This window comes from Notamacropus eugenii, chromosome 2 (genome assembly GCF_028372415.1).
Source record: "Notamacropus eugenii isolate mMacEug1 chromosome 2, mMacEug1.pri_v2, whole genome shotgun sequence".
Taxonomy (NCBI): Eukaryota; Metazoa; Chordata; class Mammalia; order Diprotodontia; family Macropodidae; genus Notamacropus; species Notamacropus eugenii.
The window spans coordinates 373,256,911-373,283,625 of record NC_092873.1 but is presented as its reverse complement, the minus strand read 5'-3'; the positions used below and the strand labels follow the sequence as shown (position 1 = coordinate 373,283,625).

General features: G+C 36.7%; 1 protein-coding gene across 3 annotated transcripts in view; it reads right to left on the bottom strand.

The window, feature by feature from the left end:
• The window catches only part of BRIP1 (BRCA1 interacting DNA helicase 1), a 237,501-nt gene that overhangs the window by 114,567 nt on the left and 96,219 nt on the right, over positions 1 to 26,715 (bottom strand). For all 3 annotated transcript variants that reach the window (XM_072646908.1, XM_072646909.1, XM_072646910.1), the window contains 3 exons: positions 24,932 to 25,097; positions 24,670 to 24,810; positions 21,983 to 22,144 (listed from right to left, as the gene is read on the bottom strand). In XM_072646908.1, coding sequence (XP_072503009.1) covers positions 21,983 to 22,144; positions 24,670 to 24,810; positions 24,932 to 25,097 — 469 coding nt within the window. The remainder of the gene's footprint in view (positions 1 to 21,982; positions 22,145 to 24,669; positions 24,811 to 24,931; positions 25,098 to 26,715) is intronic.

Here is a 26,715-nt window from a genome sequence, read left to right as displayed (position 1 = left end):
TCATTTTGTTTTCATTTTTTTCCTAGAGGAAGGGAGCAAAAAAGAGAAGGAAGGAGGAAAGGAAGGAAGGAAAGAATAAAGGAAAGAAGGAAAGAAAAAAGGAAGGAAGGAAAGAAAAAAGAAAGAAAGGAAGGACTTACTAACCAGGAACTAAGTCCTGGGTATATAAATACAAGAAAAAGAAAGACAGTCCCTTCCCTTAAGGGGAATACAGACAGGTCATCCTGGGCCACTCTACCAAAGGGACGAACTCACCAATGGGAGAAGAGGGGAAGTCTTGCAGAGGCACATAACAGAATGAGCAGGGTATAGGAGGGTAGGCTGTTAAAGAGGGAGGAAGCCCTGGGCACTGAAGGAAGATTCTAGATGACCCAGCAATAGAAAAGGCATAGTTTTGAAGTCCAGGAAGTCAGGAACAGGGCCATAAACACAAAAAGCACTGCCATTTTGATATCTAGGAGGTCTGTATTTTTAATAACAGTATTATCACAGTGATATCATATGGTTCTGAGACTTGGAATATCAAAGTTTCTGAGGGATGAGGGTTAGGGTTCAATAAAAGGACAATATAGAGGCACATGGTGGATGTAAGTAGTATGTAACAAGAGTATAAAAGTTGTCAGAAAGTTATATGACAAAAAAAGAAGGTAGATAAGTCATGTGACAAGAATAAGAAATAACCAGTGGACATTCAATGTCCTCAATTCAAGAGAAGAAAGCTAGAACCCGAGGACATTGGGGTGATCCTAAATCTTCCTTCTGTGGAGGATTTAGCAAAAGACACAGACAAAAGTCACACAGAATAAGAAGGCACAAGATGAGCTGATATCCTCATACGTGGAAGAAGTACCCATGTCAACAAGATCACAAATCCATCCAAAAATGCAGTATTTTCTTTTCCACGTGTCAACTCATTTGTCTATCAAGTAGCACAATCAGAAGCAAACTGGCTATCTGGGAAAGTGAGCACCACACTCAAGGGAATACTAGTGATAGCTTGAATCAAAATAAATTATTCATACAAGATGCATAACAAACAAAAAAGGGCAAAGTATTTGTCAATGAGATCCTAGAAGCATATTCAGGGAAAGATGATACAGGTAAGGTGGCCAAGTTTAACAAGCAGTATAATAGAAATTAGCAACACTAAACCATGTTCTCCAGTGAGAGAAGGTAAGCAAAATGCTTGGGGGAAGGGACAAAAACCCAAGAGAGTGCCTAGGCACAGACCATGCCCCAACCCAGAAATACATTCTCTTTTTATCTCTGCCTCTCCTAGCTTCCTTCAAAGCTGGATTCTGATGACACCTCCTACTGATTCACCCAGTTATTATATTCTCTCTAGCCTCAAATTACTTAGTTTTTACTTATTTGCTTAGTTGTTGTGTCTCCCGATAGAGTTCAACTTCCTTGAAGGAAAGAATTGTCTTTTTAAAAATTTTCATCTTAGAATTAGTCTGAGCAGTTGGGTCCTTCACATTTTCTTTAAAACTGTTTTTATTCAGCAGGCAACTGGAAAAAAATCTTTACAGTGAATTTCTCTGATAAAGGTCTCATTTTCAAGATAAATAAGAAATGGGTTCAAATCTATAAGAAGAAGAGCCATTCTCCAGTTAACAAATGGTCAAAGGATATGAACAGGAAGTTTTCTAAGGAAGAAATCCAAGCTATCAAGAGTCATATTTAAAAATGTTCCAGATATTTAAAGGTGACCTAGAGGTTAATCTTACTAATAATTAGAAAAATGCAAATTAAAATGACTGAGGTTCCAAAAAGTTTACAAAAAAGGAACATGATAAATGTTGGTGGGAATGTAGGAAAACACACATATTAATGTACTTTGTTGGAGCTGGCCCTGCCGTGAACTGGTTCAGTTCTTCTGGAAAACAATTTAGAACTACACCCAAAAGGTTACTTAAACTGTACAGTACTTTAACCCTGTGATACTACTACTATTCTCCAAAGGGATTAAAGAAAGAAGAAAATTTCTATATGTAAAAAAATATTTAGAGAAGCTCTTTTTGTGATGGCAAAGAACTGCAAACTAAAGTGCTGTCCATGAACTGGGGAATGACTGGACAAAATATGATAAATGAATATAATGGAATAGTATTGTGCTATAAGAAATTATGAAAAGAATGGTTCCAGAGAATCCTAGGAAGACTTGTATGAACTAATGCAGAGTTAAGTGAGTAAAACCAAGAGTACAATACACAATAACAACATTATAAAGACAAACAACTTTGAAAGACTTAAGAACTTTGATCAAAACAATGATGGACCACAATTCCAGAGGAATGACTGACAGAGAAGTCATGAACTCAGAATATAGAATAAGATATATTTGGGGGACATAGTTAATGTAGGAATTTGTTTTAACTACAAATATTCATTTGAAAGGTTTTAGGCTTTTTTTTCCCCCAGTGGGACAGACAAAGTGAGAGGGAGAAAAAATGTATCTTTGTTAATTGAAAAAATATATTTCTGCTTGGGAAATAGATCAAATATTTGCTGGCTGAAGAGATTTCAAAGGTCTCTCAGTTAGGTTATGGTGGCAGTTGATTTGCATACACTAAATTCCATTATGAAATAGTGCTGGTCTGTGTTTAAGGGTGTTCGGTGAAACACTTCTCATTTTTCAGGATCAGCAGCTTGTTTAAACAGGGCAGGTTGGAGTTGCCTCAACTGCACAAAATTTTCTCAGTATGACGCTGATTTTGATTATTGCTTTAACAAGTTGATCTGACTGTATCCACAAAGCTGTCTTAGAAATGTCTCTCATGTTGGAAACCTGTTGTTTATAGGTGGCTAAAATCGAATAATTTCATTTTTTAATGTTATTTGTCAGAACTCCCTAATTCTCTTCTCAAAGAAAACATTCACAATATATAAGGCCAAAGTTTTTATACAGTCCATAAGTGTTTTCCAACACTTTTCCCTAGCATTGCCTACGTTCACCTTTACAGTGAAGTTACCAGGTATTGGTATGCATAACGGCTACTGACCTCATCACTCAACTGAAACTGTTCTCTCCAAAGTTACTAACAATCTCCTAATTACCAAATTTAATGGCTGCTCCACAATTTTCATATTCCTTAACCTCTCTGAAGCATTTGACACTGATGACAACCTCGTGGTCCTGGTTACACTTTCATCTCTGGGTATTTGTGACACTGATCTCTCTTGGTTCTACAAAGATATATTATGACTTAATTTGGAAGGTGTTATTAAATTTTTCATAGAATTACTCTACCTCCTCATCTTCTGCAACAGTCCTTGACACAAAACCTCCAATTATTTCCCCAGTAATCTTATAGCAAATGCTTGTTGTGAGTACGGCATACATAATAAATGAAATACTTTTAGAAGTCATAGGTTAAAAAATGCAACAAACATGACCTCTGCCAAGAAGACAAGGGTGACAACTAATACTAACAAGAAAAATAAAGGATTGGCTTTAAAAAACTTCTCAGAGACTGATAGAGATACCAATAGCTAACTGGCCTGAAGTAATTTTTAAACTCTATTTTCTCAAGACATTTTATTATTTTCAACTATTTTGTCCATCACTCTGAAGGTTATTGCTCTATAGAGTATCAAAAACATTTGCAAAGTCTGACTTGTAATTTATTCCCCATTTTTTATCAAAAATTGTAACCAGCTACTATAAGATATTATCTCTATTACCAAACATTATTCCTTTACTCTACAATTATTACAAATTAAGAAATCTTTTTTATTCTGCACAATTAAGAAATGTGTTGGAAAGTAGGAACCTTATCTGCTTTGTTCATTCTTCATGTTACTCACCATAGCACATGTAAATACCCTATTAATACTAGCTTGTCCTTCAGATACCTCTAAAATGAGAATCTGAACAAATTTCAGAGTGGCCGAATCCAATAGGAGACAGGCTGTGGCAGATTTTCAAGCCAGGACAGATTGGAAGGTCGATGGGAAGGATCTGTTGCACAGGGCTGGGTGAGTGCATAGTGCAGACCCTGCCATAGCAAAGCTGAGCAAGAAGCCCTGGTCAGTAGGAAGCAGCAGCAGCAACTCAAGTCTATCAGCCAAGGATGGGAGTCCAGTGGAACCAAGTGAGAGAGAACTGCAGAACCTCAGGTAACTGCAGCAACCATTCCTGAGACTATCAGCCTGCAGATTAAATGTCTGTAAGTCATGTTCTTGAATTTCCAGAAGCCAAGATGATGGAGTGATCAGTAAATGCTCCACCCCTCCCCTTGTTGACCTTGAAAAGCCTATAAAATATTTCCCCAGGAAAAATCCTGGAACAGTGGGATCAGTCAAAAGAATAAATAGTCTCTTAGCCCGTGAGTCTAGAAAAATTGCAAAGGGGGTATCTCTTGCTGTGGCTGCAGGGACCAGAGCAGGACCAGAGCTGTCCCAGACAGCCCCACCTCAGCAAACCAGGAGGAGATCCTGAGCCCCAAGGGGCTGGAGTCCACAACTGTCAATACCAGAACCCCAGGTGTGCCTCAGCACAGCCAGGGGAATAGGGAAGATACTAGTGCAAACACTAGTTCACCAACCACTGAGCCTGCTTGTGCTCAGGAGAGGAGACCTCCTGTGGCCAGACCAGCTCCCTCTCCAAACCCCCCTCTCTAACACACACTTAACACAGCTAGCTTCAGGGTAACTCTTGGAAAAGTCAGAAATACTTCACCTGGCCTCTGTTTTGGCACATCAGTCAGCTCAGCACCAGGTAAACTACAGCATTCTAGCCTCAAGCTAAAACAACTAGAGGCCACAATACACAAAGCTTCAAGTTCTAAGAACAAGAATAGTGGGACAAAGCCCCCTGTGCCCTAGCAGCAGAGATCCACTTTAAAAGCTAGGAAAAGGGTGATCATCATGAGCAAGAAGCAAACTAGAAAAGATAAAGCTACAGAATCTTTCTATGAGGACAAGGACCAAAACATGAATATCAAAGATGGCAGCATTGAAACTGTACTCCCATCTGAAACTTCAGAAGGGAATATGAACTGGTCTCAAGTCCAAAGAGCATTCTTGGAAGAGCTCAAGAAGGATTTTAAAAGCCAAATTAGGGAAGAAGAAGAAAAACTGGCCAATGATTTTAAAAATATGAAAAAAAAGAAATCATGGAAGAATTTAAAAGGAAAATTGGACTAATGGAAAAGGAAGCACAAAACCTAACTGGGAAAATTGGACAAATGGAAAATGGACAAATTTGTTAGTACAAAAACTAACTGGAGAAAATAACTTCTTAAAAAGAATAACTGGAGAGATAGAAAAGGAGATGCAAAAGTTAACCAAAGAATACTAGCTGAGGACTAACAGAGTCTGAGCACCTACTGGACAGGCTTATTAACTCTTTCAAGACACAAAAGCAAATTACTTGGGGTCGTATAATTACTTTTCTCTTAGAAGACTAAATGTTAAGGTCTCTCCAAAACCAGCCAGTAATAATGACTGATTAAAGATTGGGCCAGTTTGTTTAGAAGTGGTCTTAAAACTAAATTTCATGTTTATGGCCATTTTATAGCATTTGTCTATTTCCACTATTTAAACTTTGCTCCTTTTCACAAAAGTTGTTAATGTCATTCCCTTGAAAAAAGGGACTGCATGCACAGCCAACCCAGGTTTAATATCTCTCATGAGAGCATCCAAAACAGGAGGTATGGGGTCTTTTAGTTTTGAACAGAGAAGAATTATTGAAGAAAGTTGGAACAGTGCTGTGGGAGAACTGGTGAGTAACACAGAACAGTTCCCCATTATATCCACCTGTTGGACACTGGTACAGATATCAATAACTCAAACTTCACTAACATCATTCTTTACCCACATCTTCTCAAGGAAATATTTTATGATTTTTAACTACTGCCCTCACTCTAAAGGGAAAGTGTGAACACAATCTACCACAGCTGTGGAGAAATCAACTCAAGAAGGCTCACAAGGCAGGGAGTGTGAGAAAGCTCATAGGACAGGCAGTGTCCCCATGGGAAAAACAGCAAATCCAGGCTCTTTTATTTTATGCCTGTGACATTGGGTAAGTGGTTTATTGAACCTTTCTGCGCCCATGAGAAAGGTAGGATTAGATACCTTCTAAGGACTCTTCTAATTCTAAATCCATGATCATAGAATCTTTATATGTGAAGAACAGAATCAAAGGTAATGTTAATTAAAGCAATAATACACAGACAATCTAGAGATTCTAATCATCTAATCACAGGAACAGAGTAAGATTCTGTACAGCTGTGCCTCCAAGACAAAAAAGGGGTAAAGTTCTCCAGTAGGAAGAGAGGTTCTCAGAGTAACCAATTAATTTGATAACTTTGAGATATCTTAGTATCAATAAGAGAATTTAAAATAAGTATGCAAAAAATATGTATACATATATATAATACACTCCAATCTTTCCACTAATTGTTGTTGCTCAGTCATTTTTCACTCATGTCTCACTCTTCATGACTCCACTTGAGGTTTTCTTGGCAAAAGCAATGGAGTGGTTTGTCATTTTCTTCTCCAGCTCATTTTACAGATGAGGAAACTGAGGCAAACCAGATTAAGAGACTTACCCAGCGCCACAATATTTTTTAAAAAAATCAATAAACTAATTTATGGAAACTGGAATTATTATAATAAAGTTTAGATATCAAAACCCCAGTAAAAATTCATTAGGATACTCCTAATTTGGAATTTGGAGATTATGAAGGAGCTAAAACGAAGTTTGCCTTCCACTATCAACAAAGAAATGGTTGGAAAGTAATTTAAAACTACCAACAAGATTTACAGGGATGTTTAAAATCTACTTAAGCAAATTAATTGTTTTAAGTACCTTCTAACACTTAGAAGCATCAACTTAAATACAAGTAATAATATGTTAATCACAAATCATTCTTATCCAATCAGTTGTCAATTCATAGGATTATGGGATCATAGTTTTGTTTTTTTTTTCTTTTTCTTTTTTTTTTTTTATTAATTTTTTTCTTTTTTTTAATGTTTAACAATCACTGCCATACAATTGCGATTTTATCCCTCCCCACCCACCCCCCACTACCTCCCTCCCTCCCCACGACTGCATACAATTCTGTATAGATTCTACATATACTTTCCTATTGAGTATATTTTCACTATCGTCATGCTATGTAGTCAGACTAAGATAAATGAAAGAATCCGTATAACAAATCAGAACATGATACACAAACAGATACACATACACAAACATGATCTGCTACATTATGTGAGTGACTTCCATATTTCTCTCTCTGAGTGTGGAAGGCTTTTTGCCTTGAGGTCCACCATTGGGATTTTTTTTTTTTCAGAAGTTCTTGTGTTATTACAAAAATCTAAGTCTACCAGAAAAAACTCTCACACACTGTGGTTGTTGCTGTGCATAAAGTTCTCCTGGTTCTGCTCCTTTCACTCAGCATCAGGTCATATAAGTCCTTCCAGGCCTCTCTGAAGTCTTCTTGTTCATCATTTCTTATGGCACAATAGTACTCCATTACATTCATATACCATAATTTATTCAGCCATTCCCCAATTGATGGACATCCCCTTGACTTCCAGTTTTTGGCAACTACATAGAGTGCTGCTATAAATATTTTTGGGGATCATAGTTTTAAAGTGTGAAGGGTCCTCTTAGATCTTTTAGTCCAACTCCAAGAATTTACAAATGAAGAAAATGAGGCCCATACAGCTCAAGTGGCATGTGTGACACTGGAAAACTTACAAGTTTTTTTCCCCTCACATTCCTGCCACCTTCCACTAAGGGAGACAGCACAGAATCATGTATAGAATTTTATAGATTGTGAACCTGAGTTCAAATTCCTCCTCTGAGATTCTGAGGAAGTCATTTCATCTCTCTTGGATTCAGCGTCTTCATCTGTAAACTAGGGATAATAGTAGCACCTTCTTCCAAGGGTTATTGTGACCAAATATAATATGTGAAGTATCTTTTAAATCTTAAAGCACCATATAAATGTCAGTTTTTAACTTCTGATGGTTACGAAAACTCAGTTTTGTTTTCTAGGTACCACTTCCTCTAGCATTCCCTCCAAGGCTGGCAAATCTTTCTTTCAAAACTCCCTAATACACAGGGATAAGAGAGAGCCGGCATGATACTTGCTCCCAAACACCATCATATTCAGCTACTATCACATGGCAACCACCTTTTCCCCTATAAAGTTCATTCCATGTTATATAGACTTTTGTTGTTGAAATCTATGACTTCCAAGTCACTCTTTCATTCCCAACAGCTTATATTCATCTCCTCCACCCTAATCCCTACTTCCTTCCAACACCTTGACTTCCTAGCTTCTAAACCTCTATAACCTCTTTCCAGCTAACCTCAAACATGCACAGTTCTATCCATGTTTTTCTAAACTCAACAGGCTTTATCCTTTCTTATAGCACAGTAGTATTCCACCACTATCACAAACCACAACTTGCTTCACCATTCCCCAGATGACAGGAAGAAAAAAAAGAAATTTACATGAAAAATTTATTATATACTTAAAAGGAAAAGCAAATTGTGCATAACAGACTTGCAGTTTTATGTGCAATTATCTTTTTACTTATTCTGTTATGGAAATGTTAGTTTTATTTCATAAATTAAAAACTAAATTTGTTTTAAAATGCACAGGAGTGGTCATATCGACATAGAACAACTACTCTCCAAATGAATTTGCTCAAGGCACCAGAATTCCTACTTGTAGCTCTACTCCCTGCATGTCTAAATTAGTGAAGTTTTACTGAATTTCTTCCTTGAAGAAAAACCAAAAAACCCAAATCTGTAATATGAATAGAGAATATATAATACATTAGCATAAAACATTTTAAAGACTTTTAAATAATTTAGAAAGAAAGAATGCTGATACTTGACCTATCTCTACTGGAAGCTTCAAAGAGACAAGTTTAAGTGCAGTGTTATCAACAGGAAAACATGCCATACCGTCACAACAAACATTAGGAAATTATGATACTTAGAGTTCTTCAATCTCAAAGCCAACTCTATTTTGTTTGTAACGTTTTAAAAAAGCATTTAAGCAAGGAGCGCAGAACAGACCAGCGCAACCAGCGTGGAGCAGCAGGGACAGGACCCAGAACAAGATTCAGGGGGCCACCAGCAGCAGTTCCCAGATTCCTCAACCCACAAATGCCACACACAGCTTCAAAGGTCAGTGGGAGGTGGAGGAAAAATTGGGAAGAGAAACGAGAGCAATACAAGAAAACCATGAAAAGCAAGTCAATAGCTTGCTAAAGGAGACCCAAAAAAATGCTGAAGAAAATAACACCTTTAAAAATAGGCTAACTTGATTGGCAAAAGAGGTCCAAAAAGCCAATGAGGAGAAGAATGTTTTGAAAAGCAGAATTAGACAAACTGAAAAGGAGGTTCAAAAGTTCACTGAACAAAATGATTCTTTAAAAATTAGAATGGAATAGATGGAAGCTAATGACTTTATGAGAAACCAAGATATTATGAAACAAAACCAAAAGAATGAAAAAATAGAAGATAATGTGAAATATCTCATTGGAAAAACAACTGACCTGGAAAACAAATCCAGGAGAGACAATTTAAAAATCATGGGACTACCTCAAAGCCCTGATCAAAAAAAAGAGCCTAGACATCATCTTTCATGAAATTATCAAGGAAAGCTGCTCTGATATTCTAGAACCAGAGGGCAAAATAAATATTGAAAGAATCCACAGATCACCTCCTATAAGAGATCCAAAAAGAGAAACTCCGAGGAAAACTGTAGCCAAATCCAGAGTTCCCAGGTCAAGGAGAAGATATTACAAGCAGCCAGAAAGAAACAGTCTGAGTATTGGGGAAATACATTCAGGATAACAAAGGATCTGGCAGCTTCTACATTAAGGGATTGAAGGGCTTGGAATATGATATTCCAGAAGTCAAAAGAACTGGGATTAAAACAAAGAATCACCTACTCAGCAAAACTGAGTATAATACTTCAGGAGAAAAAATGGTCATTCAATGATATAGAGGACTTTCAAGCATTCATGACGAAAAGACCAGAACTGAATGGAAAAATCTGACTTTCAAACACAAGAATCAAGAGAAACATGAAAAGGTAAACAGGAAAGAGAAAACGTAAAGAACTTTCTAAGTTGAACTGTTTACATTCCTACATGTAAAGATAGTATTTGTAACTCTTGAGACTTTTTTCAGTACTTGGGTAGTGGGAAGGATTACAGACACACACACACACACACACACACACACACACACACACACACACATGCATAGACAGAGAACACAGGGTGAGTTGAATAAGAAGGGATGATACCTAGAAAAATAAAATAAAATTGAGGGGTGAAAGAGGAATATATTGGGAGGAGAAAGGGAGAAATGGAATGGGGTAAATTATCTCTCATAAAAGAGACAAGAAAAATCTTCAGTGGAGAAAAAAAGGGAGGATGTGAGAAGGAAAAAGAGAAGCTTACTTTCTTCACATTTGGCTTGAGGGAATGATATGCTCACTCAGTTTGGTATGAAAGTATATCTTGCACTACAGAAGGATAGGGGAGAAGGGGACAAGTGGGGTGAGGAGGATGATAGAAGGGAGGATAAATGGGAGAAGGGAGTAATCAGAAGTCAATACTTTTGGGGCAGGACAAGGTCAAAAGAAAGAATAGAATGAATGGGGAGCAGGATAGGACAGAGGGAAATACAGTTAGTCTTACACAACATGACTATTATGGAAGTCTTTTGCAAAACTACACTTTACAGCCTATATTGAATTGCCTGCCTTCTCAGTGGGGATGGGTGAAGAGGGAAGAAGGAAGAGAAGTTGGAATTCAAAGTATTAGGAATGAATGTTGAGAAGTGTTTTTGCATACAACTGGCAAATAAGAAATATAGGTAATGGAGTATAGAAACTGATCTTGCCTACAAAAAAAGAGAAAAGAAGTGGATAAGGGAAACAAGGGGTGTGATAGAAGGGAGGGCATATTGAGGGAAGGGGTAATCAGAATGCAAGGCGTTATGGAGTGGAGGGAGAGGAGAGATGGGGAGAAAATTTGGAACTCAAAATTTTGTGGAAATGGATATTGTAAACTAAAAATGAATAAATAATCATTAAAAAAATAAATAAAAACATTTAAAGTGTTTAAGGATATCTTAAATAGCAGTTGGCAATTCCATTTTAGTGGCAGAAAGCTGAATGTGATAATAATCTAGTTAAAATTATGCTACCGAGAGATGATTCTATTTTTTAATTTTCACAAAATTACAAAGAACATCTAAAATTGAAATCAGAATTTACAATTGGCTGCATCTAAATTCATTTTAAACTGTTTTTTCAAAATACTATCTTTTTCAAGACTCCACTACTAGAGGCTGACTCAGATAACTCATTGTGTTAGAGAGATGAACCTGGGTTCCCAAAGGGTGGGCTATCAAATCATAAATTCTGGCATCTCCTAACAAACTAGAATGGTTTCAAGCATAAGCTGTGAAGATTCCATCATCTGAGGCCAAACCTGTCTTCAAAATGTTTATCACAAGAAGGCTGGAAAACAACTAGGTTGCTGGCCCTGGAGTCAGGAAGACCAGAGTTCAAATCTGCCTCAGACACTTACTAGCTGTGTGACCCTGGACAAGTCCCTTAACCTCAACTGCCTCTAAAAATAAATGAAATAAGAAGGCTGGCCAACAAGTGATGAATTCTCTTGCTGTATACTACATCTATAAGTGTTATAATCTGATGTCATTGGTAAAATCACAAATTCTTGAGGTATGATAGTATGTGTAGACTTCTTTGTGCTTAGTACATTTGAGCTATAAAAAGAAGGTACAGTTCCTCCTTTCAGATTCAACATAATCCAAATAGAGAAGACAGATAATATACAGTGGAAACAATTAAAAAAACAAATACCAGCCACACATAAGTGATATACAAACAGTATAAGACACATACAAAAAATCAATTGTGCTATGGGAAAACAGAGTTCACTGAAGTGATTGAGGTGAGTTGGAGTTAACCAAAATAGATTTCAAAGAGAAAGCAAATGTTGAGCTTAATCTTAAAGGAAATAATAGTCATGGATTGGTAGAAAAGAGGTGGAAATAATTCACACCTTGACAGGGAAGGGAAAATTACCTACATGGCCTTTAAATATATTTGATGGTGGGGAGAAGTCAAGATGAAAGTGTAGAACCAGAGACCTGCTAGAGCTCTCCCCTCAAACCCCTCAAAAAACCTGTAAAAAATTACTCCAAACAAATTCCAGAGCAGCAGAAGCCACAAAATGACCGACTGAAGCAAATTTCCATCCCAAGATAATCTGGAAGATTGACAGGAAGGGTCTATTGCACTGGATTGGGAGCAGGGAGCAGAATGCAACGGCCACCTCAGGTACAGAGAGAGCTGGAGAAGACCTTAGGGGACTTAATCACTGGAGGCTACTGCACTTTCCACACTTCTCAACCACAAATACCAAAGACAGCTTCAAAGGTCAGTGGGTGACAGTCACTGCTGAAGCAAAGGCTGCTTCTGAAGCCCTACAGTTAACAAACAGCTCAAAAGTCAAGTAATCGGCTGGGAAAATGAGCAAATGGGGGGGAAATAGACTATAGATTCTTATTTTCTTGGTGAAGAGATATTTTCTTACATCATTGGTAATGAGGAGGATCATTACATATAACATACAACAAGAAGAAGACAACAAAGCCAAAGCACCTGCATTCAAAGTCTCCAGGAAAAATATGAATTGGTTTCAGGTCATGGAAGAGCTCAAAAGGGATTTCAAAAATTAAATGAGAGAAGTGAAGGAAAAATTGGGAAGTGAAATGAGAGGAATGCAAGAAAATCATGAAAAACAAATCAACAGCTTGCTCAAGGAAACCCCAAAAAATGCTGAAGAAAATTACAGCTTTAAAATTAGACTAACTCAAATGGCAAAAGTGAACCAAAAAGTCAATGAGGAGAAGAATGCCTTAAAAAGCAGAATGGGCCAAATGGAAAAGAAGGTCCAAAAGCTCACTGAAGAAAATAATTCCTTCAAAATTAGAATAGAGTAAGTAGAAGCTAACGACTTTATGAAAAATCAAGAAATTATAAAACAAAACCAAAAGAATGAAAAAATAGAAGACAATGTAAAGTATCTCAAGGAAAAGCAACTGCCCTGGAAAATAGATGCAGGAGAGATAATTTAAAAACTACTGGACTACCTGAAAGCCATTATCAAAAAAAGAGCCTACACATCATCTTTCAAGAAACTGTCAAGGAAAACTGCCCAGACATGCTAGACCCAGAGGGTAAAATGTGTGTGTGTGTGTGTGTGTGTGTGTGTGTGTGTGTGTGTGTGTGTGTGTTCCTCCTTTGTTGCCGAAGAAGACCATGCCACCAGAGAAATAATGACATGACTTGCACTTAACTTTGTTTTCAGTGAGGGAGGGCTGTGTAGGTCACCAGCCTCACTTTTCCTCCAGACCCCTCTGAACCCAGTGACCAGATATTCATCAGGATGAGTGGAGATGACCCAGGAGGAAGCAATTGGAGTTAAGTGACTTGCCCAAGGTCACACAGCTAGTGAGCGTCCAATGTCTGAGGTGAGATTTGAACTCAGGTCCTCCTGACTCCTGCACTGGTGCTATATCCATTGCACCACCTAGCTGCTCCCAGAGGGTAAAACAGAAATGAAAAGAATCCACCAATCATCTCCTGAAAGAAATTTCAAAAAGAAAAGTCCTATGAATATTGTAGCCAAATTCCAGAGTTTCCAGGTCAAGGAGAAAATATTACAAGCAACCAGAAAGAAACAATTCAAGCATTATAAAAACACAATCAGCATAACATAAGATTTAGAAGCTTCTACACTAAGGGATCAGAGGGCTTGGAATATGATATTCCAGAGGTCAAAGGAGATAGGAATGAAACCAAGAATTAACTACCCAGCAAAACTGAGTATCATACTTCAAGGGGAAAAAAATGGAACTTCACTTAAATAGAGGACTTCCAAGCATTCTTGTTGAAAAGATCAGTGCTGAATAGAAAATATGACTTTCAAATACAAGAATCAAGAGAAGCATGAAAAGGTAAATAGGAAAGAGAAAACATAAGGAACTTTAAAGTTGAACTGTTTACATTCCTACATGGAAAGATGATATTTGTAACTCATGAGACCTTGCTCAGTATTAGGATAGTTGGAGGGAATGCTTGTATGTGTATATACGTATATGTATATGTATATATATATGCATGTATATATACACACACACATATATATATACACACACATATACATAAACATGTACATGTGTATGTGTTTGCATATGTGTAGAGAGGTGGAGAGAGAGACAGAGGGCACAGGGTGACCTGAATATGAAGGGATGATATCTAAAAAAGAAAATTAAGTGTTGAGAGGAATGTATTAGGAGAAAGAGAAAGGGAAAAGTAGAATGTAGTAAATTACCTCACATAAAAGAGGCAAGAAAGAGCTTTTACAATGGAGGGGAAGAAGGGGAAAATGAGAGGGTATGAGTGAGTCTTCCTTTCACTGAATTTGGCTCTAGGAGGGAATCACATACACTCATTTGGGTATGGAAGTTTATCTTACCCTACAGGAAAGCAGGGGGAAGGGGATAAGAGATGGGCGATTATAGAAGGGACAGTAGATTGGGGGAAGGGGTATCTGGAAGCAAAAACTTTGATAGTAGGACAGGTCAAAGGAGAGAACAGAATAAATGAAGGGCAAGACAGGATAAAGGGAAATATAGTTTTTCACAACATGACTATTTGTGTTTTGCATGACTACACATGCAGACTATATCCTATATCAAATTGCTTGCCTTCTCAATGAGGGGGAATGGGGATGGATGAGGGGAGAGAATGTGGAACTCAAAGCTTTAAAGGTGAATGTTGGAAGCTGTTTTTTCACATAAATTGGAAATAGGATATATAGGCAATGGGGTATAGAAATCTATCTTGCCCCATAGGAAAGTGGAGGGGAAAGGGATGGGGGGCTGGGGTTGATGGAGGGGAGGGCATATTGGAGGAGGGGGTAATCAGAGTGTATGTTGTCCTGAGGTTGGGGGAGAGAGGAGATGGGGAGAGGTTTTGGAATTCAAAGTTTTCTGGAGGTGAATGTTGCAGACTGAAAATAAATAATTTTTTTAAAAAAAGAAGAAAAATAAATGTATTTGATGATGGAAACAATGGAAAAAAGTAGGACTTGAAGGAGGACTGGATCTTCCAGGCCTCAAACCATGTTACAAAATAGTAACTGTCAAAACTATTTGGTATTGGTCAAAAAAAATTTTAAATCAGATCAATGGAACAGAATAGGCAAAGAAAAATCAGAAACAATTTAATTCAATAGCCCAATAACCTTGGAAACATTAATTACCTAGGAAGTAACTCCCTATTTAATCAGAGCTGTTGGTAAAACTGGAAAGCAATCCGGCAGAAATTAGGTTTAGTCCAGTAAAGTAGTCAAGAAAAATTAATTAAGTGCCTATTATGTTATAGGCACTGTGCTGAGCATTTTGGATATAAAGAAAGGCAAAAGCAGTTCCTTCTCTCAAGGAGTTCAAAGTCTAAAGTGGGAGACAACATGCAAACAACTATGTACAAACAAACGGCATACAGGATAAATTGGGGCTCATCAGTGGAAGGAAATCAGAAAAAAAATGATTGTTAAAACAATGTTATATGTAATTGAGAAATAGCTAATGAAATACATTTTAAAACATTTAAAAATTAAAGAATTAAGGGAAATCAGAAAAGACTTCCTGTAGAAGTTAGGATTTTAGCTGATACCTAAAGGAAGCCAGGGAAGGGAGGGAAGAAGAGGGAGAACATTCCAGGCATGGGCGGCAGCCAGCAAAAATGCCCAGAGTCAGGAGATAACAGTGTCATGTGTAAGGAACATCAAGGCAGATCTAAGAGTATGGAGGGCTGAGGGAAGAGAGAAGTGAAGGGGAAAGATAGAAGATATAATAAGACTGGAAAGATAAGGAGTAGGCTTTGAATGCCAGAAGATTTCATATTTGATCCTGGAGGTGACAGACAGCCCCTGGAGTTCAATGAAGAGAAAGATAACACAGGCAGACCTGTGTTTTAAAGTTCAGACCAACATCTTACAATAGACCTAGCAACAAACTCAAAATGGATATAAGATCTAAACATTAAAGGTCATACCATAAAAATGAGAACTGAAACAGATAAAGTACCTTTCTACCTACAGTGTAAGGGTAAATTCTGAAGTGAAAAAGGTTTATAAAAGATAAAACAGATAATTTTAATTAAATGAATCAGAAAACTTTTGCATGAACAAAATTAGTGCAGAGGCACGACTAAGATGACAGTGATAAGAAACAATGCAGTGGGCTCTCCTCCACAAATTCCTCCAAATAGGTCTAGAAAATGTACCAGACTGAATCAGAAAAGATTACAGTGAATCATTTGTTTAGCCCTGCATGCCATAGCAAGATAGACAGAGGAGTCTGTGGACATTGAGGTCAGGCCAGAACAAGAGCACCCAGTGAGCAGAGCACTAGAATGCCCAGGTAGAATTGAATCAGGTCAAAGAGAAGATCCTGAACCTGGAAGAAGGTGCCATCAGACCCATTCCAGGGCACTGCTACAGGTGTGACTGGGCTGCTTTTTCTCTCTCTACCTAGTTGCAGGTCTATGGGTGTGGAACACTGCAGATAAAATGAAGACCCTTTCAATCTTGGTTAGCTTGGTTCAACTATTTTTTTCTCATTTTTATTTTTTGTTAAAACGTATGGCTCTGTGAGAGAAAGGGAGGCATATTAGGAAATGTAAATAATGTAAAATCAAAAGATATCAATGAAAGTATATATTTTAATACAGGTAATATGAAACTAAAAAGAAATAATTTTTTTAAAATTAAATATCTGAAGACCTCCACTAAATCTAGACTAGTTCTGTGGCCACTGAGTAGAACCGCTGTAGCAGAATTGCTCAGTTACAGATTCAGGTCAAACAAAAAGAAGATAGCCTGCTTCTCTTGTAGCAAAAGGGTAGAGAGTTCCTACAGCAGACCTACACAACTTGGCAGGAGGTAGAGGCCAAAGTTAAAATGGGCTAAACTTCTTTGGGAGCAGAAAGGTTAGACTACAGACAGACTGGTGGTGGTTGGTTGCTGCAGGTCATGTGACAAACAGGAGAGTTCCTCTGGCAACTCAAGTTCCCAGAGTGTATGTTGTACAGGACTGGTCTATAGGAACAGAAGTGAGGCTGGTGACCTGCACAGCCCTCCCTCACTCAAAACAAAGTCAAGTGCAAGTCATATCATCATTTCTCTGATGGCATGGTCTTCTTCAGCAGCAAAGAATGAACACAACAGGAATGGAATTCCAAGCTGCCATTTGTCCTAAAGCTGTACTCTCCAATAGGTGTGGTCTCCCCATTAATAGAAGGGAAGAAACTATTTCATTTTATCATCTGTAACCTCAGTGTTTAGCACAGTGCCTGGCACACAGTAAGTGTTCAATAAATGTTTTCCATTTCATTCATTCATGTGTTTAGCACAGTGCCTGGCACACAGTAAGTGCTCAATAAATGCTTTCCCTTTCATTCACTTCATTCTTTCATGACAATTATAAGGTTAACAAATGGACTAAACATTTACTCACATTCAATAAAAACTTGAAAATATTCAAAAATACATACATAGGAAATAAAATTTTCCTATAAAAATACAATTCATATGATATCTAAGTAAAATATAACGAAAATTTTTAAATATGAGAACAGACTGAGAATTTCCTTAGGTAAAGAACCAAATGATCTTTAGTTTTATCAGTGTAGGGCATTCCCAGTATGGGAACTGCCTCTCCCAACACAGATCACAAGCTAATCTGTGACTTAGTAGATCAAAAATCCATTGATTTATGGCTGGAATAGAATATAAGACCACCTATCTAGTCCAACCCTATTGTTCCACAGAGGAGAAAACTGAGGCCAAAAAGGTGAAGTGATTTGCCTGTGCAGTGGCAGGGTTAGCATTTGAGCCCAAGTCTTCCTAAATCTTAAAGCCCTGCATTACAAGGCTGTCACTAATAGAGTTCCAATAAAATTAAAAGAAAATCCTAAGGCTTACTATCTTGACACTTGGAATTTTAACATGTGGAGGCATTCCCACATTACTTTATTTGACAGCCAAAGGTAGACTGAAAAGAACATACGTTTGTTTCTAAATCACTTTATTCTAAGGGGACAAAAGATAATCTGCCAAGAGAAGCAATATGGTGTCAGTCATCTTCTGTTATTAAAATAAAAAGGGACATATTTAACCTAAAATTAACTCACTAATATTTTTACTAGTAAACAATAATAATGTATTTTTCACTAAGAATAATCCCCTCAACAAGTCTAGTAACAGCAGAAGCACAGAAACAGTGAAAAATAGAACAATTTAAATCAATTACTGACAACTAAGACACTTAGCAGGTAAGTGGTGCATTAGATAGAATGTCAGGCCTAGAGTCAGGAAGATCTGAATACAAATATGACCTCAGACACTTAGTAGCTGTATGACTCCGGGCAAGTCATTTAACCCCTATTTGCCTCAGCTCCTCACCTGTAAAATGGGAACATGCTGGAGAAAGAAATGGCAAACCACTCTACCATCTTTGCCACAAAAACCAAAGATTTAAACACAACTGAATAACTAAAGAATAAAAGTTTTAGGCTTGGACTCACATCCCCTTTTCCTGAAAGAAAAAAGTTTTTTGAAACTATTGACCTAATGTTTCATCATCTTGTGAGATAATAATGGGCTAAAAGATGAAGCTTTATGATTTAAACGTTAGTGTTATTTGATGTAACTACCAACCATAATTAAAGCAAGTCCATTGAGCATTTAAAATCTGGAATGAAAATACCAAAGCTCCTTCTTAAAGTGTATTTACATGGCATGCAGCCTGCTGGGCACTGAGGAACTGAACAGAAATTACAATCTCAAACTCAGTGCTAAACTATAACAAACTTTGTTTGAAAGTTGCATTTTCTGCTTCCTTATCTTATTCATGGGGCAGGTGGGACGGGCTCTTTGATTTCAATTCATTCATTAAGCTAGACAACTTGTTTAGTTGAGCAAACCTCCATTTTATGGTCTATGTAGTCACCTAATGGTCAATTTCAGTAACTGCAGTAAATACTGCTGTCAGAAATACATAAAATCCCAGGAGACTGGACTCTAGAGGTGGCATTCTCTTCCTCTGCTTGGCCTAAATAGCCACTTTATTTCCATACAAGTATTGAATTCCACCTGGGTCTCTATAGAACACTTTTTTTTTTTTAATTGCTGAATACATTATAATGAGAGAAATCTCAAAACAAGAAAATTGGTCTTAGATGATGTGCTGAAGGTCTTCCACGCTCTGGCTGTTTTTCATACTGTGGGTTTTTTTCATCAGTAATTACAGTCTTGTAAAGTAGGTTTACATTAGAGCTGGCATAGCTCCATACGCACTGAGAACCATGTTCAATTAGGTTGCTGTCACGCACGTAAAGAAATGCTATTTGGTAACATATCTATAGGGGTTTGGCAAACAGTTTTCAATTTGCTCATGCTGTCTACACTATCAGGATCATTTCCTCACTTCCTGACCCTGTGCCTCTGATCTTGGTTGGAATGTGGTTTTAGTAAAAAGTTTTTTCCAACTTGCTTGTGGGTGTTTTTTTTTTCTTTCAGATTGCTTTGGGATAATCTGAGTTCCAATGCTACCACAAATAACTTCCTTGGGGAAGGAAGTTTCCATATTTTAAACTTTAAAAGTTCCATTGATTTTATGTAAGGCTAATTACTTCCTTTGATAAAATTACTTTATGGCTTTGAATCTAGCCTTAATTACTAGTCTTTCGAAGAAACATATTTAGCTTAGACACTTCACTATGGAAAAAATCTTGAAGGAAATATAAGAAGACATCCTGCCCCTTTACACAGGTTGCAAAGGCTGCATATTTACGTTTTTCTACATATTGATCAGTTATGCTGACTTTCTTCTTTTTCTTTTTTGTCTTTAAAAATACTATTTATTATATAGGACAGCTCTCTGGAAGGGTGAGGGATGCTAGGGAAATTATGGTGATGTAAAAAATGAAAAACATTAATAAAAACTTTTCTCAAGAAATGGTTCTTAGAAGCTTATGTTTATTTTATGTTCAATGTAATTGGACATATGTAAGTAATTTTACTAAGATTCTTCCTAAGATGATTAAATTAATGTGACACACTTGCTGGGTATGTGGCCACGTACAAGTCACATTCTTTCAGTGATCTAATGAGCTCCCAGGGAATAAAAGTGGCAGAGAAGGTGTTGACCTGAATTGGTAGAATTTTCTTGACTCAGAATCCCCTATACCAATAAAATCATAGGTCCAGTTCCCTAATCCTACCCTTATCTACATCTAGAATTGATTGAATGTGGTTCTTGTCCATAATATTTATAGACAGAAAGTCTGCGAAGAGATCACAGGTCAAACATTTTTACTGTTTTATATATATGTATATACATATCACTTATGTTCATACTACATGTGAAGAGATCACAGGTCAAACATTTTTACTGTTTTATATATATGTATACACATATCACTTATGTTCATATTATATATAAATATATATCAGTTATATATATCACTTATGTTCCTATTCTTACAAGTATAACTTGTTATAGAAAAATAATTCTATCTACTTGCATTGGAACAGGCTTGAAACACAATTAAAATATAATTCAATTAAATTCAACAAACGTATTAAATGTCTCCTGTCAGGTGCTTTTCAAGCAGCTTACATTCTACTGGATGAAAACAACATGTACAAAGAGAAATAATTACAAAGTAAATTACAGATTATTTTCCGAGAGGAGAGGATGGAACTAATGAGTAGGGAACAGGAAAGGCCTTCTTTGGAGGTGGCATTTGAGTTGAAACTTGAATGGAGCTAGGGATTCCAAACAGTGGGGGTTAAGACAGACAGCACTTTCTGCATGGAGAGCAATGCTACCAATATTGCTTCTCTCAAGAAAGGGGCTGTGTTGTTAATACTTTTAAGTAGAAGGAGAGGACATTGTAAAATTTCTATCTGAGTAACGACTGCCAAACATCATGGTAAACCTAAAAACTACCAGAAAGAAAATGACACAGTGTATAATTCAGTCTTTTTGCAGGAAGTAAGAAACTGACCCTTGTAACATGCAACCAAATACAACATGATAAAGCCTACGGAGGTGTTTAGGGTCTATGAAATTGTTTTCTCAATATTTTGATAACTGTAATACAATATAATTGGTTTCCTTCGTAATTCTGTGTATTTTATTTTGTGCATTTAAAAATATTATTCTGAAGAGAGGCCCGTAGGTTTTATCAGACTTCAAAAGAAGTCCACACAAAACCAGTTAATAACCACTACAGTGTTGTTAGTTGTGTTCTCCTCTTCACAACCCCATTTGGAGTTTTCTTGGCAAAGGTACTAGAGTGATTTGTCATTTCCTTCTCCAGCTCATTTTTAAGATGAGGAAATTGAGGCAAACTAGGTTTAGTGACTTGCCCAGTATCACACAGCTATTAAGTTCTAAGGCCAGATTTGAACTCAGGAAGATGAGACTTCCTGACTCCAGGATCAGCACCCCCTAGCTGCCCCAACCACCATGTCAAATCATTAGGCCATTCAAAAGTATAACTTTGTTCTTTTTCCCTTTGAATGTGAAACTATTCAGACAGATGCTGAAAAGCTGCTGCCTGTGATCCTGTGTTCTTGTCTGAGTAGAATTTCTCAAGGCCAAATGAAATCTTATGATTTTAATCAGACAGCATTTCATGATAACCAACCATCCATTCTCCCCTCCCCCATACCACCACCCTTCTATTCCCAACACAGACAATAAAATTCTGTATTTGGCAAAGATTTGGGGTTGCTTTCACTGTTTCTGGTCCCAAGAAAGCTAAGGTGAGAATTTCACATGATTTTGAGAAGTCAAAAGTACAACTGAGTATTTCCTTACCTTGTAAGATGGCAAAAAGCACAAAATCCCTTGGCTCACTGTCTGGCACACAGACAAGAGAAGTGCTCCAACTTCATCCTGGAATGCAAAGGTCTCTGTGTTCTGGAAGGTGGCACAGAGATTCCGACCCTTGGGGCCTGACCCAATAGTGCCAACCCAAACCTATTATGTGAAAAATTCAGCATGAGAAGTATGCTTAAACCAGGCAGGTAAATAAGCACTTTTTAAAATTGTGTTTTATTTTTAATTTATGGAATAAAACAAGTATTTCCATAACAAAAACGTTGACTGCGCATGAAACTGCAAATCTATTATGTACAAATTGCTATTCCTTTTAAATATATAATAAAGTTATCAGGCAAATTTTTTCCCTTCCCCCCTCCCCAGCCCTAGAGTTGGCTACCATTAGACACAAATATGTATGTGTATGTATATACATATATATATACATACATATATAAGTATATGTGTAAATATACACACATACATATATGTAAAAGCACTTATTAAGATAACTCAAGGAATGATCAGTGGGCCAAAAGGAAATCAAGCAGTACTTCTACAAGAAATTTACTTAAAATATAGAGTTTATTATCTCTATATTAGACTTAACAGAAGAAATTGAGATTATAGACATTTTCTGAGTTTGTGTAGTTTTAGGCAATATTTATAATCTTTATGGATATTACCTCCCTGAGCACAGAAGCTACATAAGTTTTCATTCATTGCCTAAGATTTTGTAATACTTTACGTAGAGCAGACGTTTGACAAATATCTGATATACAAATGATAACAAATGAATGAATCATAGGCTTAGTCATAAAATTATAGAATTTAGAGCCTGGAAGAACCTTCTGAGACTAGCCAATTCAGATGGTCTTAATCTGGGGTCCATGAATTTGTTTTCTCAATATAATATAACTGTATTACAACATAACTGGTTTCCTTTGTAATCCTATGCATGTTCTTTTATGTTTAAAAACATTATTATGTGGAAGAATCTATAAACTCCACCAGACTACCAAAGAGACCCAGGATCCAGTCTAACCCAGACCCTAGTCCAAAAGGACTTTCCACTATAACATAACCAATAAGAGGCTGTCGATTCTGTCCACCTGACAACAGGAGAATTAGATGAAACCAGATTACTTGGTGAGTATGATTTGCTACAACTGGCCTGCATGACTCCAAATGACAGGTAATATTACTTCCACTTCCCTCACACTAGAAAATCTGTGCTGACCAGCCATGGGGAATTAGCACCACCACACAATGGAAATCCCTTCCAAGTCTACCAGGGTCACATATACCTAGCCTTAGCATACTGAGACAGAAAGAAGGGATGGCATTGAGAGTTGTGAGCAGAAACAAGGCGAATTCGGCAGTTTACTGAAAATTCTAATGATCATGAAAATATCTTGAAAGTCTTTTCAAGGACAGTTTCAAACTAAATGATTTTTTTGCTATACATGAAAAGTGGCTGCAGTCACTCAGCTTATTACAGCAACCACTACAGGGTTTTGCTCTTACAATCTATCTCAATATACTTGTATGTATGTATACCTCTACATAAGAATATCTCTATTTCTAGAGTTCTTCAGGTACATCTGTTATATACCTGAAGACACATACTTTATAAATACCTATGGATATAATATGAATAACCTGGCCACCTTACCTTCTTGTTTCACATCAGGCTGTGGGGGGAAAGGACCAGGTGGGGTGGAGGGAAAGGGGAAGTGGAGGTATGGGATGGGGGACTTGGGAAGACATGTCGCCCTGGGCAAGGGAACATGTTCCCACGGCTGTCAAAATTCCTTATCCCTAGGGGCTGGACAACTACTGACCAGTTAGAAGGCATAGCTTCCTCAATGAAAGAATTTCCCTCAGAGGCCAAGTTCCAATCATAAAACAGAGCATTTATGAGAATGAACATTCCCATAAAAAATAATACCTGAAGGAATGATAGTTCAGTAGAAAATAACTAAAATAGAACTCTTAGCATGAGAAAATTTAACTATGCTAAGGTCTAATACAAGGTTTTATTAGGACAAATAAAAATTTGGGCAGTTGTTAGATTTTTTTAAAACCCTGGTTTATTGCTGCTGTCTTAGACAAAGAATTAAAACATACAAAATTTCAGACTACATATCCTTCTCAAGTGAAGTCTATGTTTTTTGCCTTAGAGAACAGAATTTATTACGTTTTGTTGTCTTTAAAAGATAACTAGAATTTTTTAACAATATTTTATTTTTTCCCAGTTGCATGTAAAGACAATTTTTATCATTCATTTTTACAAGATTTTGAGCTCCAGATTTTTCTCCCTCCCTCTTTCATCTATATCCCTCCCTTCCCCTCTTCCAAAATGGTAGGCAATTTGATATAGGTTATATATGTGCAATTAGGTAGCACATATTTCCATGAGTCACAGTGGGAAAGAAACAGATCAAAAGGAAAAAAAAAACCATGAAAAAAATAAAATGAAAAAAGTATGCTTCAATCTGCATTCAGCATCCATCAGTTCTTTATCTGGATGCAGAGAGCTAACAGTCTTTTTACTCTTAAATTAAAATGCAGAATTTCTTCTCATTTAACTTTTCCATTTGCCACTAAAATTGGTCAACAAGGAATTCAACTTATATTAAAGGTCTTGGGAACTTCATAAACCTGAAAAAGAAAATACTAACCTGTGAATTCTGAATGACATGATTAGCCTCTAGTTGGATAGCAAATGTCACACCAAGTTCAGATGAAAAAGATTTCATTGGTGACAGAGTACCAGATGACAGAACAATTGTCCGTACTTCACTACTAATATCTGAAAAGGCCTATAAAGGAGAAAAAATATTAATTATATAAAACTGTGATCAAATGGGTCAAATGTTATCATCTAATTCTTTGAGCAATTATACTAGCTAAAAATTTTCCACTACATCAAAACAAGCTTACCACAGCTGGATTCAAGCACCAAAAGTTTAGCACATTTACTGCCATTTTTTGTTTAGAACGTTTCTTATTTTTAGGTAAAGCAAAGAAATCATTTGTGTCTGGAATATCAATCTGGCTTGTCCAAGAGTAAGTCTGCTGTATAGCGACTTTGTAATCATCTGCAAACCTAAATAAAAAGCAACCAATAATCAAATTGTTCATTTTTAAAAACATTTACAATATTCATCACCAGAATCTGAACAGACTGTAACAACCAATAACATTTAAAGTCAGTTATAAGTCACATTGGGGTTTAAAGTATGCAAAGTATTTTCTCCCAACAACCCTGTAAATTAAGTAGTCTAATTATTATCATTCCCATTTTACAGAAGAGAATACTAAGACAGGTTAAATGATTCCCCATGGTCACAAAGTTAATGAGGATGAGAGCTGCTAGACCTACTCACTCCAAATAGGTTTTTTTCTACCATACTATCTCATTCAAAAATCTTAATGTCATAATTTTTCCCACTACCAATAACAGAATTTCTAAGTTTTGGCATATGTCACAGAATTTTAGAATTGGAATAGGTCTCAGAAATTATCTAATCCAACAGTTCTTAACCCAGGGCCCACAGACCCCTACATAGGTCCACAGGATAAATTTCAGGGAGTCTGTGAATTTAGAGGGGAAATAAAATATATGGTCATTTCCACTAAACACTATCTAAAATCTAGTATTCCTTTTGTCTTTTAAAAACATTATTCTAGAAGGGGTCCAGAGACTCCATAAGACTGTCAAAAAAAAAAAAAGATTCATGAAAGAACTGATAAATAGAAGTATGTATAGAATAATTGTACATATATACCTATATTTGTCTAACAGCAACCATCTCTAGGCAATATTTGAAAGGAATAGCAAGTTGTAAATGGGAGATTTACAGTTTAATATACAATTATCTTTTTTTTATTATGTTATGGAAATGCTTGTTTTATTCCAAAAATAAAATTTTAAAAAAAGATTCTGAATTTCACAAACACCCAAAAAAAAAAAAAAAAAAAGGAGGAACATTTCTATATACAAAACAGAATGGGAGGAGTGAATATGTGAAACCATGACCCTAGTACATGCAGCTTTTTTCAAAAAGCATACAATAGCTAGCTCCTATATAGTGATTTAAGGTTTACAAAGGACTTAACATATTATTTCAGAACCTCACAACATCCTCTGAAATGCTATTATTGTCACTTTTACATATATCAAAACTGAGATTGAAAGGGGTTAAGTGACTTGCCTAAGGTGGCACAGTGAGTATATGAGGAAAGAGATTTAAACTTAGTTCTTCCTGACTTCAAGTCCCAAACTCTATCCACTAAGCCACTTTAGCCATCATTAAGGCTCCTTTTTAAGAGTATATGTGACTCATTACTTTCAAAGCTGTCCCATTTTTCTGTTTCCCACTGAACTTCTTTCTCTTCTGTATATTTCTAAAAATGCTTCATTGACCTTTTTTTCAGCAACGTGATCATTTTCAGCAACGTCCATTTGCCAAATTCAAAAAAAAAAAACCCCAAACCCAACACATTTCTTTTTCTGCACCTTGCATCCATTACCATTCTGTCAGCAGATAGGTCCACGCTTCATCAACAGTCTTGAGTTATGATTGGTCATTGCATTGATTAGCATTCTTAAATGTTTCAGAGTTGCTTTTATTTACAATGTTGCTGTTACTATATAAATTGTTCTCCTGGTTCTGCTCATACTTGTATCAACTCATACAAGTTTTCCCAGTTTTGTCCAAAAT